The sequence below is a fragment of the Plasmopara halstedii genome, assembly GCF_900000015.1.
Source record: "Plasmopara halstedii genome assembly, contig: Scaffold_525, whole genome shotgun sequence".
Classification (NCBI taxonomy): Eukaryota; Oomycota; class Peronosporomycetes; order Peronosporales; family Peronosporaceae; genus Plasmopara; species Plasmopara halstedii.
This window is the reverse complement of record NW_020187445.1, coordinates 596,785-613,537: the sequence shown is the minus strand read 5'-3', so window position 1 is coordinate 613,537 and position 16,753 is coordinate 596,785. Positions and strand designations below refer to the sequence as shown.

Here is a 16,753-nt window from a genome sequence, read left to right as displayed (position 1 = left end):
AGGGTTATGGCAGGTTTTTATGGCATAATGAGAGCATGCAACGCACGCTGATTAAGAACTAGCACCTTGTCGCAGCTAGAGCTCAAGTGATCGCCTTTAACGGAAGTCGGAGCCTGTAGCGGGCTGAGCCTGTTACACAATAAAGTGCCATGATCAGAACGTGGAACAGTGCGCGATGGTATTGTCAGTGTAGATTTGCCGCGAGTCGATGCCCCGACTTCCAAATATGATTTTGATTCCCCCGTATCGATCCATCACGCGAGGTCCCACTCAATGGTCATGAATCACTCACCGTGATGATCCTTGCTCCCAACAAGAAGCATTCTACGTCAGCTACGTCAATGATAAAAGGTCGAATCGCCGATCATGTGATCATGTCGGTATCCAGTCTGTAGTATAACATTCAATACTGGGGATCAAGGACAGAACGATCTCAGTCATATTGTTAGAGAAAAGTCCAAATACGAATAGCGATTGGAAGCGCGCTCGCTTGAAACAGTCAGCAAACACAGTGATACAGCTATCCCGGCGCAGACGCCAATTCCACGCAAAGATATATTATTGGACTCGATGTTCGAGCTCGTTGTGCGTAGTGCCATTGATTTGTTTGATTCTCACTGCTGTTAGCACCCTCGGTGGACAACTGACTCCTCAAGAAAGCTCCAGCTACGTTTAATTAAGCGGTCTCACACGTCTTGGGGACCCATCATTAGCTTGCAAGTTATCTGAATGTAATCAGTTTCTCAAAGCAAGGAGACGGGAAATGCAGTTCATCTCGGCCGCGTGAGTCAGATATTTTAGGCTATGAGATATCACACAAGCTGTGTGCTAATTGGTTTTTCACACCGGAGACCTCAGTGCTCGGATGCAATAAAGTATTATTGCTCGAGCTGACCCAACATCTAATTGTGCTTGAATCATCTACAGTGGTGGGGGCTTACCAACTATTTTTACACGCATACCAAGAACTACGCTGCTTTGATATTCATACCATATTTCACAATGACATGTAGCGGTTGTGGAATGATGATGATTAAGAGCTTCAGTGATGTTGAGGCGAGACCTCAGGGCGTCGATCTGATCGCCATCAAGCTACTCGAACCAATCCACAAATTTTGTGATACCAGTGATTTTGCAATCTACTGTGCGCTGATCGAGAGGTTACTAGCTAATCATTTCGACAGTCGATAGAGCTTAGCGTTTATTGGCTCATGACAAAGAATCTATTGCCAGGATCAAGTGTAGCATTTTTAGACACTCTCAGCGATAAAAAACCGGGACATTCATTGTTTTTTCCTCGTTTTGGGTGTATCGCACGAAGCAAGTGTATCTTTCTTCGAATGTCGATCGAATTACACCGCGAAGTACAGTGATGCCACTGGGAGAATCTTTAACGCTTATATAGAGTAATTTCAAGGTTTAAAGCTGAAGGCTAGAAGCTAAAATGCTAAAGTAAAATACAAAATTGAAAACAAAAGCTAGAAATAAACTAAAAGCTAAAAATAAACTAAAAGCTGAAAGCTAAAACCTAAAGCTGATAGCTAGAAGCAAAGCTAAAATCTAAAAGCCAAAAGCAAAAGCTAAAAGCTTAAAGCTAAAAGCTAAAAGCTAAAAGCTAAAAGCTAAAAGCTAAAATCTAAAAGCTAAAAGCTAAAAGCTAAAAGCTAAAAGCTAAAAGCTAAAAGCTAAAAGCAAAGCTTAAGCTTAAAACCAAAAAAGCAAAAGTAAAAGCTAAAATCGAAAAGCCAAAAGCAGAAGCTAAAAGCGGAAAGCTAAAAGCGGAAATCTAAAAGCTAAACGTTAATAGCTAAAAGCTAGACGTTAAAAGCTAAAATCTAAAAGCTAAAAGCTTAAAGATAAAAGCTAAAAGATAAAAGACAAAAAATAAAAGCTGAAAGCTAAAAGCTAAGAACTAAAAGCTAGAAGTTTAAAGCTAGAGCTAGAAACTAAAACCAAAAGCTAATAAGAAATCAGCAATAATTCATATTTAAAAAAATCCTTTACAGATGAACGTCGAGGTTGTGCGCCAGAAGCTGGTGGATGGTGATCCCAACGCGATACTTAAAGAGCTTGTAGACTTGTACCGCCGAGTTGAGATCCTTCACACACCACAATTAAGTCGGATTCTTGAGGCGCTTTTTCCAGTCTGGAAAGAACTACTGCACTCAAAACTACCACCGCAACTGCATGCAACGACACAAAACCGCTGTCGTAAGGTACTTCTGCAGATCTTAAACCGGCTTCCAAGCAATGAAGCGTTGAGGCCATATGTTAATCAGGTGCTGCAGCTTCTCATGGAGGTCTTGCAGAAAGATAACGAGGACAATGCACTCATCGCACTGAAAACACTCTTTGATCTACACCGCAACTATCGCCCAGGATTGCGTAACGAAGTGCAGCCATTCCTTGAGCTCGTTCAGCTCATGTATAAGAATTTACAATCGACAATGGTGAAACAGTTCAGCGGCCAACCAGACACACACAAGTCCAGTAGCTCTGTGCCAGCAGTTACGACGCCGACTGCTTCAAAACTTGCAGCACCTTCAACTACTGTTGCTGTAGACGAAGCAAAGCAGCTTATATCATCACAAAGTAAAACTGAAAGTGCGGCAAAAATGGATACTACTACAGAAGCAGCAACAAGGCCAAATGACAGTGCGGTCGAAGCGAGCACAACAGGTACACCGACTGTACTTGACTCTTCCAAAATCGCAACGGAGACTACAACAGCAAGTACAACGACGGCTTCTGGGACCAACGCTGCGACTGATGAGCTTCTATGTAGCAATTTAGAATCGTTTAAAACAATCTCGGAGCTGCCGCTGATCATCATGTTGCTCTTTCAGTGCTATCCAAGCTATATTGAAAATTATATTCCAGTTCTGGTACCATTGATGATGTCGGCGCTAGCATTGCGTGCACCAGAAACGGCTGCAACAACGCATTCATCACGATATTTGGATTTTTTGGATTGTCAAGTCAAAACACTGTCGTTTGTGACGTATTTACTACGTGGATGTGCCAACCTCATGCGTCCATTTCAAGATGCGATCTGTGAAAATACAGTCAAACTGCTAATTGCGTGTCCCAACGATGCATTTGTTTTACGAAAAGATATTTTTGTGGCTGCAAGACATATAATCTCGACGGATTTCCGACGTGGATTTTACTCTCAACTTGAGCTGCTCATGCACGATGACGTGTTGATCGGCAAAGGACGCTGCAGCTTCTATCAGATTCGACCACTCGCGTATTCGACGCTAGCAGATATGATACATCATGTTCGAGACATGCTTACGCTCGCACAAGTGAGCACCATTGTGGACTTTTACGGTAAGCGCATTCACGATCCAACGCTGCCCATCTCGATCCAGACAACAAGCATTCGACTGCTGCTGAATCTTGTTGATATTTGTGCTAAGAACGAGGATGCGGATGCGTGGAAAGGCCGAAACATTTTATCGCGAATCTTGCTAATTATATCCGGAAAATTTGGTACGACTCTAGCAAATTTACCCCTGGCTCTAGCTGCAACATTGCGCAACAAATCAAGCGGAGATCGTAGCGATCTTTTGGAAGGAGGAGCAATGGATAAAATTAAGCAGTCAAATCTCTTACCAAGAGAGATCGTGCACAAAACACCATACGAAAAGAAATTGGAATCGCTTTTGTTACCACATCTGCGAGTCCAGCGACCTGCTGATTCCATTTTAGAGGAAGAACCGATCGTTCGTGATATCAAATCACTTTTGCGCACGATGATTCTAGGCATTCGTGCTGTGATCTGGTGTACAGCAAACTATCGAAATCCTTTCGCAAAAGATTTGTCCACCGTGGACGCTTCTTCAGCAGATGGATGTGCACTAGCTTCCGACCCACTGAGTGAATTAAACGTGCACTCGATGGAATTTGCTGGAAATATATCTTCTCGATCATCTGGAGCGGAGCACATATTTCCGTTAACGGATGACGAACGGCTATTGATTGCGAAGGTACTACAGAATGGGCTGCGGTGTTTCATTTTGTACACGTTATCGGACAATACTGTGTCAGAAGAAAAGCAAATGCTGGACCATTTTGCTGGCGCATTTACTGTGTTAGATGCAGCAGATTTTAGGGACCTCTTCATCGCAAATACTCAGCTACTTTACGAGTGCATACTTCAGGATTACGCCATCTTGACGATACCTCAGCATTTCTTGGCGAATTCGAATGTGAGCTGCTGGTTTGCCGAGATCCTTTTGAAGTTTTTAATCACGCAAATGAAGGATTTGAGCGTCAAAGCAGAGGGCGATCTCCCTGATACGAACCGTGTAGATAAGGTGATGGCTATCGAGAATCTGCAATTTGAGAAAATGCGTCCTGTATCTCAGGTGGACCGTGCTTCTATCATTCTTCGGTTATTCAAAATTGTATTCGGGTCTGTCACGCTATTTAAATCAAACGAGTCTGCGCTCTTTCCGCATCTGCGTACGATTATTGAGTCATGCCTGAAACAGGCGACGTTTACTAAGCACCCAGACAATTATTTGCTCTTGCTGCGCGCATTGTTCCGGTCAATCTCGGGCGGAAAGTACGAAAACTTTTATAAGGAGGTTTTTCCGCTGTTGCCAGGTGTGCTGTCCGCTTTGATGCGATTACATATACATATTAGTAAGCCGGTGATGGAAGAAGTTCTTCTGGAGCTATGCTTAACAATTCCTGCACGACTTAGCTCACTGCTGCAATACCTTCCTTCCTTGATGAAATCAGTGGTGCGAGCGATACTATCGCGCGGTGAGCTCGCGTACTTGGGCCTGCGGACACTCGAGTTCTGGGTGGACAATCTGAATCCAGACTTCTTGTATCCGATAATGACTTCTCAGGATCGGCTTTTGACTGAGATAATTGAGGCGTTGAACACCCATCTAATTCCGCCGCCGTATCCGTATGGCGAATTAGCAATGCGGGTTTTGGGAAAAATTGGCGGCCGCAATCGTCAGTATCTAATGGATCCACTGAATCTGGACTATCAACAAAACTCTCATGCAGGACTCACCTTCATTTTCTCATGGGGTGAAAATGGAGACGGTCTAGATAACAATTGGAAAAAAGGTGGCGTCGCACTCTCGCAAGGTGACAAATTTCCGTTGAAGATGGACGTACTTGTCGCACAGGCAGCTCAGGTGCTTCGTAGGTATTTGCGAAATACATCGACCGAGCGCAGCAATATAAGTAAAGTAGACGCGCGACTTGCTGATACCGACGAACTTGAGGAAAGTGACACTTTGACACGACCCTCTTTCTTGCTGGTTAAAGATGACAAAACATTGCAAATGGAAACAGAAACGATGGAAAAGATCCAAAGGTGGGTTGTACAGCACAAGCGGTGCGCGTTTGCGTTTGTCTCTCGTGCGGCTGTCATTTCGCTGGATATTAATAATAGTGAGTTGGCTGACGAAGAGGTGGTAGAAACGAATGCTGGCAACGCAGAGGAGCCAATACAAAAGGTATTGTCGCAAGAGGCTGTGCGTGCTACACGTTCACAGCTATTGCAGGTCTTGTTTGAAACCGTAGCGGATGTCGACGTAGGCATGGAGGCTAGAGAAGTGTTGGAAGGTATTGCGGGACACTTGACGGTACTAGCTCTCGACAAGTGCTCGCGCGATCCACCAAACTTTGCTGTTCTTTCCTCACTCCATGCGTCAACATTGTATGCAGCCACTAGAGGATTACCACCTGGTCGTCGTTTGGCGACAGCAAAAAGAATTGAAACGCTACGTCAAGCAACTTACGGTACCGCCAAAATGATAGAAGCTGACGTGACCGACGAATTTTGCTCATTTATCCAAACTGTTTCGGTTGCGTTGAGCTCGCCCAACCAACGCGTCGTTGATGCTGCAACAGAAATTACCGCATTTATAGTTAGGACGGCTATTGCTCAATTCGACTCGCGGCATTTGGCTGTAGAAAGCGGAGGTGCCTTGTTTAACAGAATGTGTGAAGTGTTTGCACATGGCTGCTATGACAAAGAAAGCTGGCGTCAGAAACTTGGCGGTGCAGTTGGACTCCAGTTGCTTGTCGATCTATTAGGAGCTCAGTGGTGCCACGAAAACGAGCTCACTATTATCAAAGCTCTTTTTTTCGTGCTTTCAGATCATCCTCCCGAAGTAAGTGCGACCATCAGTGTTGTGACTGGAGAGACGCTAGTGACTGTTGTCAAGACAGCGTGGAAGGTTCATTCGGAAAATTCTGATCGACTTGACGACAATGACCCCCAGAAAAGTTGTTATAATTCGTGTGTTGCTTTCCAAGATACAGAAGTATTTCAAATGGTTGTTGTGGAGTTTTTGAGCTCAAAGGCACCAACACGACTGTATGCGAAAGAGTGTATTCACGCTATCGCTGCATTAAAGAAAACAAGTGCTTCAGCTTTGCTGTACCCATACAATCAGCTAATTTGTAAGCAGATTACTGGTTGTAATTTTCGTATGCTTTCAAGTAACACAAGGACAGGGTATGTTGATGCTATGGCATACGCACTATCTTTAAGGCCTCCAATCTTTTCGTTGACAAAAGAGATTATGTTCTTTCTTCAAGAAGTATGGAAGTTAATTTCGGAAGACTCGCAGCGCGACGGAGTCACGATGATAGGAGCTGAGAGTCCTAGTCATGCTGCAGGTGCAACGGCTGGAATTGCAGGGTCCAGTGTTCCAGCACAGAAATATCCATTCGGGCTGTCCCAAGCTTGTGAGTTACGCATTGCAGCTACCAAACTTCTTCGTGCGGCCTTTGTCGCAGCGCCCACAGATATTAATCAACACCCTGAGTACCGCAATCGCTTCGTAGGTGTCTTTTTTCGATACTTAACGGGTCAGCCCCCAGAATTGGTACAGGTCGCTCAAGATGCGCTGACGGATATCATTCAGCTGAACAAGCAGAACAAAGACGTGTTTTTACCCAAAGACCTTTTGCAGCAGTGCTTACGACCAGTGTTATTGAATTTGGCAGACTATCGAAAGCTGAATATACCGCTTCTTGAAGGATTGTCTCGGTTGTTGACACTACTTAGTAGTTGTTTCAATGTCACACTTGGAGAAAAACTTTTGGAACATCTGAAACAGTGGCGTGATCCAGATCGAATAATCAAAGCCGGAATTTGGAAGCGAGGAGAGGAGCCTGCTGTAGCAGCTGCGATTGTGAACCTCTTTCATTTGCTTCCCTCGAATGATGCGTTCTTGGAGCCACTTATAAATTGTGTAGTGGACCTGGAGGCTGTACTACCAAAGTACGGAAGCTATGGCAAAATGAGTTCCCCATACCGAATTCCACTGACACGATTTATAAATCGATACGCGTCTATGGCTGTTTCATTTTTTCTAATGCGTAAACATCTGTTAGAAGTAAAGTTTTCATCACTTTTTCAGCAAATACTCAAACTCCCGGAAGCGGGTCCTCTTCATGCAGTCATTACAGGCGACGGTGGAGCAGAATTGGTTGTTGAGGCAACTTTCAATGCAGCACTAAAGACCGATGCCGCTGATCTAGGGGAGTCAAAGGCTGGCGCAGAAGCGTCAAGTGAGGGCACCATGCAAGCTCAGATTCAATTGAATGCCGAGAAAGCGGCTGCTCACGCAGTTGCGAGCGCTCAAGCTCAAGGAATGACAGCGCCTATAGCAGAGGCTCGTGGAGTACAAGCCCGTGCGGCGTACGTTGTTAAAGCTCAGGCGCAAGTCAACGCGCAACAGGCTCTAAAAGTGCAGTCTCAAGTTCAAATTCAAGCAAATGCACAAAAGTTGCATGCTCAGACTCTCGCCGCAGCACAGGCGCAAGGGCTGTCGCTGGTTCAAGCTCAGGCAAAAGCTCAATTGGCCAGCAAAGAATATATCGCGAAAGTACAAAGTCATTTATCTTCAGCAGCTTTGCAAGCGGCGCTGCCAAACACCGCGATGAGCTCATTCGTCTCGCAGCAGCAAGCACAGCAACTTCAAGCTCAAATTCAAGTGAATGCTCAGAAAGTGCACGCTCAAGCACTTGCAACAGCACAAGCACAAGGTCTCAAACCGTTGCAAGCGCAGGAAAAAGCAAAACAAGCGCAAGCGACCTACGTACACCGAGCAAATGCTCAAGCTCAAGCAAAAATTGCACGTGCACAGAGTCAAGGTCTAGTGTCTTCGTTGGGTCTAGGCAACACGTCAGCACCTGTAAGCGGTGGGCTGTTTGTATCAAAATCACACCAAGAGGCGCTAGAGCTGCAATATCAGGGATTGCGGCTGGTTCGATCAGTCAGCAAACTTCATCCAACGTGGCTGGCAACACAAACTGTGATTATTGAGTGCTTGCGGAAACTCTGGCGCTCACCAGCTCGCGTGCAGCGGCTTGTAATACCAGATCATCTTCCAATCAAGCTACACCTTGAATCCAAGCTATTGATCAAGTGTATGATCACGTACAGTCGCGTTAAACCTGAAGACGTGCAAGTGCTTCTGGACATGGTATCGATCTTCTTGCACCGTACACCTTTCGACTTTACTTTCTTGCAGACATTTTATCGCGAGGAGGTAGCAGTGAAGTATAGCACTCTTAACAAACGCAACCTCATTCGATTGTTCTTGCGAATGCTTCGCGAGCCAAGTGCGTCCGAAGAGCTCAAAGTTCATACTGTACAACTCTTGATCACGCCTGTGCTTACGACATCATTCGAGGATTCAAATGTAAGCAACATCGATGTCATGGATCTCGACACCATCATGTGGATGCTTAGGGAAATTTTAGCGAGCAAAGATTTTCCAACGGATTCCATGCAAAGCCTACGAATTGAATTGCTCAAGTTAGGCACGCTTCTAATTCAGCATATGAGCAAGTATGTGACGGACCACCGTAAAGAAGTGATCAAGTTTGCGTGGAACCACTTAAAGGCACAAGATCTGACGTCAAAGCTTTGGGCCTATGTCAATGTATGTCGCTTCATTTCAGTCTACGACACTCCGCCCAAAATTGTGCTACAAGTTTATGTTGCGCTTTTGCGCACGCATGAAATGGACGCGCGTTTCCTCGTACGCAAGGCTTTTGACATCCTTTTGCCTGCTTTACCAAGTCGCCTTCCCTCAAACGAATTCATTAAAGCGATTAAATGGACCAAGAAGATCGCATACGAAGAAGGCCACGTACTTGGACAGCTTGTGCACATTTGGTTTCTTATTGTTCGTCACCCAGCACTATTTTATCCTTTCCGCGGTCAATTTGTACCTCTCATGGTAAATTCCCTAAATCGCTTGGCAATTCCCCCAAGCAGTACGCCGGACAATCGCCGACTCGCGGTGAATATCGTGGATTTAGTCATTTCGTGGGAGCAAACACGGCAAGATCGACTTACTGTTCGGAGCGCTTCTTCCGGGCTCAAGTTGACAACTCCTGGTAAAGAGCTGAAGCGAAGTCCATCTGCAATGGGTTTAGCAGCCTCTGAGGCATCACAAGATGATCATGCGATGAAAAAGCGAAAAGTTTTGATGCCTGGCACTGCAAATGAATTGGCGTCGAAGGCGATAAAACTTGATGTGAATGCAAAGCCGGGCGAAGACCGATCTATTATGTTGCATACTCAAGCCTTAACGCAGATGTCCGCGACATCAGGGTCGGATCAACAGGTGGCATCTTCGTCTTCAGATGTTACTCGAGCGAGCAATGACGACGATTTTGAGTTAAGTGGAGCAATGGTGGACCTGGTCATAAACTTTGCATTTCGCTTTGCTTTAGCGTCCGCAGACAAGCAAGAGACGAGTCGCTTGGCGAAAACTTGCGGTGAACTTTTCGACAAGGCTCTTCGCCTGTGGCCGTCTGCTGCCATCCGCTTCTCCTACTTTGACAAGCTGATTGCTGTCACTGCAGAGACTGTCATTCGGCAACAGCATCAGCTCCAAGTGAGTATAGATGCTGCTTCTGTTGCAGCTGGGAAATCTGGACAGCAAGTTCCAATTCCGGCACCACTTCCACCAACAGTGATGCCGCCATTTTTTTCGGTTCCGAAAGGCGCACCTTTATCTTCACTCGCAATTCTTGACGCTGTATTGGGCATCTTGAACTCGTTAGTTACCCCAGAAGTCGTCACTAAATCCAAGCGTCCAGTCCCTTACGTGATTCAGTACGCGCCTCGAATTATGAAGTTGCTGGAGCCGTGTTTTGATCGTCAAAATCCCGAGATTCAAACGAGTTTGATGAAATTTTTATGCCGTCTGGCAGAGGTATGGAAATTTGTAATGACAAACTCAATGTAGCAAAAGACCACTATACTAATAGTTTCCTCTGGATGTCTGACCGTTAGCTGTATCCTCCGTCTCGTGCCCCGCAACCCTTGATCGTGTGCAAATTCTATCCATGGCTCCGTGACATTATTAACGAGCGTGTTCTTAATGCAGCCTTGTTTCAGCAGGATTTAAGTACAGGTGTCGGAAGCTTTCCAGCGGGATCGAGCACTCTGGCTTCCAAAACCAAGACTAAAAATGCATCACTCAGCGTGGCTAGCTTTAAAGCTGAAAAGGTGGGAGTGACGATTGGCAATGCTACAGTAGGCCATCACGATGCTTTAAACAAACACTCAAAAGACACAGATGGCATCAATCCGTTGATCAATCACGAAGCTGCTCGTATGCGCTTGCTTTTTACGCAACAACCACGAGGAACAGTGTCAACTCTAAGTTATCCTGGAGAATTCACCCTAAAGCTGCTAAGTGGACTAGCCAAAGTTGCTCCGGAGCTCGTGGATCACTTTGCTCCAGCATTACTCAAGCTGGCGCAGCGATTCACGCGTGAGCACCTGATTCAGTCAGCTGCTACTGGATGTGAATATTCCCTTGGTGAAAAGCATGGAGCTTCTAATGGTGCAGTGATGGGTGTTGAAAGTGGTCAGGCGGTCGTGGATTCCTTTGGACGGAACCGGGTTATGGCTACACCTTCGTTAGCAATCGTTAATGAGTGGGATCAAATTCAGACAGGACGATCGAACCTTGCCTTTAATAACATCGTGCGACATGTGAAACGCGAGACTGCAGGAGAAAAAATTTTGCTCAAGCGGAAGAGTAATGTGAATGATATGTTTGGCAATGATCCGATAACCTTAAGTCTAGGAGGCGCGCTGAAGAAGATGGACGCCGGTCAACTTTCCGTACAAAGTGGCTTGAGCGGTCACAACGACAAGAGGCCGATTGAAATGCTGGTACTGTGCTATGCGCTGTTGGCGAAGTGCACGCTCACAAGTGGTGAACACTGTCGCTTATACATAAATTTGCTGGTACACTGTCTTGAAGGTTCTTACAACATTCCACTGCTGCTACAAATCACGAAAATAGTGGCCGAAATGATCGCATCAACGGATGCACGTCATCAGATTTTGACGACAAAAGACAAGATGACTTTACTGAGCAAAATGGCAACATTCGACCGACTTAATGAGATCTCGGCTCTTCCTCTCAATGAAGAGTATTATCAGCTGGTTCTCAAATTATGTAATCTACCACTCAATGACCCAAAGAATCATACACCTCAGTTGCAATTAAGTCCTACTCCTCAAAGTCATGGCCTCACGACACACTTTGTGGCAGGTCTACTTGCTCCAGACCCGATTACGCGAGAGAAGTTCCTGCAGATTTTTTTTGCCGCTGCTGGCCCTGGACCTGTTGCACGCCTCCAGTATGTGCTACGTCAAGACTGGCAAGCTTGTGGGACTCGATACTGGCCTGTCATTGCAATTGAAACACTTATGGCTGCTATTTCGTCCTTTGTGGTCTTTTCGGCTCAACGAGAAGGAAAACCAACTGTGGCGAGAACTTCATCTCATGATAAATTTTTAAAATTTTGTAGCCAGATAGAGGCTTCAGAGCTCACATCAGCGTTGCGAAAATTAGCACACATTGACTTAGACCTAGCGAAAGAGTTGTGGGTGAGTTTGTTTAGCACAGTGTGGGGTCTGCTCAAAAAGACAGACCAAACTCAGGTGTCCGGCCAATTGTTAAAGATTTTAGCCTCCAAGTACAATAAACGCGACTTGAACGTGCCTCTGGTCGCGTCTACACCTCGGCGTACCAATGTGGTGCAGACTCTGATGGAAGGTATCGTACGTACAAGCCCCAGAGCACCTGTGATGACGCCGGAGCTCGTGCTACACGTTGCATCAGCTTATGATGTATGGAGTTGTGCGATGCGACTGTGTGAGTTTCAGGTGGAGCAATTAGACTTGAGCGTGGAGAGCAGATTGCGTTGGATTGAAGCCCTAAGTTCCATCTACAAACAACTGAGTGAAGATGATCTTCGTATCGGCCTGAGCCTAGAGAATGTTTCACACTCGGAGACGCGCGCGGCACTGACTCTGGAAGCTCTTGGCTGTGTGCACGAGGCCCAAGAAGAGTATTTCCGCGCATTGTCAAATGCTAAAAGTGGTCGCGTGAAGGTAGAGGATGTGAATCTCTTTGAATTGCGATTGTGGGAAGAGCGGTGGGTGGGGTGTGCCAAGCAGCTGTGCCAATGGCAACTTATGAATGATTATGCAAAGTCGACACAGAATCAAGACTTGTTACTTGATTGTGCCTGGAAAAGAGGTGATTGGGCATCAGCAAAGCAATTGCTACTGGCGCCATCAATGCAATCTTCTACAGAACTTGGGTGTCCACAGACCCGTCTTCAGCGGCTGTACATCTCGATTCTTGATGTTGAGAAACGCACTACTATTGAGACTCTTGCCTCTCAGACGGCCGAGCTGGCATTGCATCAATGGCAAGGTTTGCCACGTATTCTCTCTCAAGCACACCTGCCACTTATGCATCTATTCCACAAATTTGTCGAAGTTGAAGAATCCATTCAGATGATGCAAGATATCAAGACTGCGACAATGCAACACGCTTCGCTGCCAAACCTCAAGCCGTCAATTAATACGTGGCGGGAGCGCTTACCGAACAAATGGGAGCCAATTCTTCTTTGGGATGACATCCTTACGTGGCGATCGCACATGTTCCAAGTGGTCAAAACAACATTTGCCAGAAGCGATGCTCAGGTGCTTGCCTGCATGCATGACAGTCCTTGGTCCGTTATAAAGCTGGCGCAAACGGCACGAAAGCAACGACTACCCGATGTATGCCTTGGGGCTCTAGCAAAACTATACTCGGTGCCTGCTATGGACGTTCAGGATGCCTTTTCGAAACTCCGAGAGCAGGTCAGCATTTGCTACGAGAGTGCGACGGAATACTCAGGCGGATTGAGCATTCTTAACACAACTAATCTGGACTACTTTAGCCTGCGACAAAAAGCGGAAATGTTTCGACTAAAAGCACTTTTTTTGGAAGCTCAAGGATCCCTCACTGAGGCAAATATGACATTTTCCCATTGTCTACAGATTTGCGATAGTTATGGCAAAGGATGGCTATCTTGGGGACACTATTGCTACAAGTTGTTTGTAGTGCAGAAAGATCTTGCACTGGCCTCGCAAACGATAGCATGTTACTTGCAGGCTATTCATCACCGGTGTAACTCAGCTCGACTAATGATTGCACGTGTGCTCTGGTTGCTGAGCATGGATGACCAACGTGGAACCTTAATTCAAGCTTTTGAGACACATGGGAAGCAGCTGCCAATTTGGATTTGGATCATTTGGATCCCGCAGTTACTTATGGCGCTTGGTCGTCCGGAAGCACCCCAGATACGGGGGTTATTGCGCGGTCTTTCTGCCAAATTTCCTCAAGCGCTATATTATACAATGCGAGCTTTTTTCTTGGAGAACCGTGACAATGCCACGATGAATTCTATTCAGCGGCAGACAGGTATATCTCCTTCTGCAGGTGCCACATCTCCAGCCGTGTCACGATCTTTCTACCGAACAAAGTCGGGTCACGTTGTGGGGGTTCCTGACACGATGCCCATTGCTCAGGTCCGAGAAATTCCGGGACTAGTAGGACCTTCTCGACCGACGCCTGCATCATTTAATGCATCCTCTAGTGCCGTGATGACGCTAGAAGCATGGACTGAAAAGATTCGTAGCAGTGGCGGCGATGGTCACTCATTAAAGGCTGAAGTTGGACCCGTTCAGTATACCGAAGACTTGTTGAACTTCTTGCGCAGGTCTCACGACTCGCTTACGTTTGAGATGGAGTGCATGTTAGAGGAGATGATTACTCGATTTCGACCTGAACCGGAAGAAGAGCTCCTAACTGCAGTCCATGCGCTTTTGCTTAAGTGTTATCAGCTTCCGAGACTTACGAAAACGGAGCCTGTTCCAAAGATGTTGCGTGCTGCGCTTGCCAGAGTGTGCCGCAAACTCTTTGTGCTGCTTCCTCACCAAAAGAACGAAAAGCATGAGGCGTTTGTCGACGAATTCAAGGACGTTTTTGAACGCGACTTTAGCCCTTATGAAGATGGAGTTGAGCCCGACCACACTGACCAGACCACAACACTTTGCGAGATTATGAATCGCTTAAAGCGATGGAAAAGTCTGTTGCAATTACGTGTCAAAAAAGTGGGCAAGCGGAATGCAGCAAAGCTGTATCTTGAACAGTGCAGTCGTCACCTGATGGAGCTGAGCAGCTCTAACATGGAGGTTCCAGGTCAGTACGTTTCAGACAGCGAGCCAATCAAAGATCTCCACGCACGCATCTCACACTTCAAGAACACGGTCGATGTGCTACTGCGCAATGGATTTACACAGCGACGTGTAGCAATGGGCGGTAGCGATGGCCGATCCTACTACTTTTTAGTACAATATGCAATGACTCACATCACTCGCACAGATGAACGGATGATGCAGATGTATTTGCTATTAAACCGCCTGCTTGCTCGCCACAAAGAGACTAAGAAGCGCAATCTAGTCTTTCACTTGCCAAAGGTTATCCCACTCACGCCGCGAGTGAGGCTGCTTGAGGACAATCGCGATTTTGTCACATTAGGTGATGTGTATGAGCTGGACTGCCAGATGGAGAACAAAGATCCCGATTTTCCGGTTGAGCTTTACCGCGAGCATATCAGCGAGGCCTACGCAGCGGCAGGAATGGAAAGTGAGTCTAGTAAGCAGGAGGAAGAGCGTGTTGCGCTGGCCAAGGCTCAAGCTTTCAACGATATTTGTAAGGAGCACGTTTCCGAAACGCTTCTTGCCAAGTATGTGCACGGCATTTCAGCTCACAGCGACGCGTATTTTCACTTCCGTGGCGAGTTTACGAAGCATTTGGCCCTTTCAAGCTTCTTGTCGTACGCGCTGTTTGTCGGTGACCGTGCCCCCCATCGTGTGCTATTTTCACGGCGCACAGGTCGCGTGGTGAGCACAGAGTTGCGGCCCGGGTACGCAAATAGTGGCATCTTAGAGGCTGCGACGACAATGCCATTCCGTCTTACGCGTAATCTTCACAGCTTTATGACGCGACCGGGTGTACAAGGACCATTTAGTGTCGGAATGACTGCTGCTGCAGAAGCTCTCACGAGTGAGGAGGATCTTTTGAATAACCAGTTGTGTCTCTTCTTCCGCGATGACTTAATGTCGTGGCATGCATCGAAAACTCGACTACTATCTCATGATCCGCATACTTCTGGTCGCGCGTTGTCCCCTGTCGGGTCTTTAGGTCCAGTCTCTCCCGAGCAGCACTACGTAGAGTCGCAGGTGCAGCATCGCGTGGAAGCAAATGTAGGTCTTGTGCTTGAGAGGATTCGTGGTGTCGCCCTCAAAAAAGAGAATGCCAAGTTTTCACGAGGCAAGAGCGTACAAGAATTAGTGGAGATTGCAACGAGCGTAGAGTGCCAGCGGGAAATGTATCCTACGTGGTATCCATGGCTATAGGTCACGAATGTACGTTTCGTGTGCTTTTGCACAAACTGGTTGCTAATTTTATATTCAAACAACGTGTTGGTATCGATGGTGGTGCACAATCAGTCTAGTTTTCGCATTTCATGTTGCTATCTCAGACTTGTCCAGCTCCATTCTGAATTGTTAAGCTCTACAGACAAGCAGAATGTCGTTTGCTCCTACAATTGTCGTGCCAATTTCAACATCACGTTTCACATGATCACCACCAAAAAGAGATGAGGTTTAGCGCCCCAACAAATGCACAACAAATACAAAGCACAATTTTCTTCACCTCGCTTCAAGCACAAAGCGTATCGGTACGTAGCAGAAATACACTGAACCACTGCGTACAATATCAGGCGAAAAGAGTTCTTTCTTGAACTCATCACCAGCGCCATGGATCGTCACTTAGTGACAACACCAACACCTCGACACTCCTCGGTCCTCACAACGCCCTGAACTGTCGACTCGAGGTAATGACTTGACTAGTCTAATGGCTGCTTGTTTGTACATCTAATTAGTTATCAAAATCTGGGCTGCCCATTATACATCTCTCTGACCTTATTGACCACTTTATGCGAAATAGAAGTCAAAGAGCCCTTATTTGTTACACTACAGATCGGCATCACTCCATGTGACTTGGCTTGCTTCTCAAAATTTACTCTTCTTGCGACATCTTCCGACCATTTTGGTTGGCTTGCGTTTTTCCTGGCACCGTAAAATACGCATTCGGTCGTGCACGCCGTGCTACTCTACCCACAGCTTGAAGAATAATTGAAAGTTAGGACAGGCGATTGTCCGTATTCGATAAGGTAGTAGGGTGATGTCCAACCCGTCGTCGTTGCATTCATAAATATAACTGGCGGTCACCGATCTCAGTCACCATAAGTGATTCCCAATCCAAGCACATAGCTTGCAATTTGATTTGAAAACCAAGGAAAGTGATCGAATGTTTGATTTATT

At 46.3% G+C, this 16,753-nt stretch overlaps 1 protein-coding gene across 1 annotated transcript; it reads left to right on the top strand.

The window, feature by feature from the left end:
- Window positions 1-2,006: 2,006 nt before the first annotated feature.
- PHALS_10762 (Phosphatidylinositol kinase (PIK-L3)) lies at window positions 2,007-15,784 on the top strand (the record flags this gene model as incomplete). Its single annotated transcript, XM_024726245.1, has 2 exons — window positions 2,007-10,220; window positions 10,301-15,784. 2 exons carry the CDS (start codon window positions 2,007-2,009, stop codon window positions 15,782-15,784), a joined length of 13,698 nt encoding a protein of 4,565 aa, XP_024576942.1.
- Window positions 15,785-16,753: the final 969 nt, after the last annotated feature.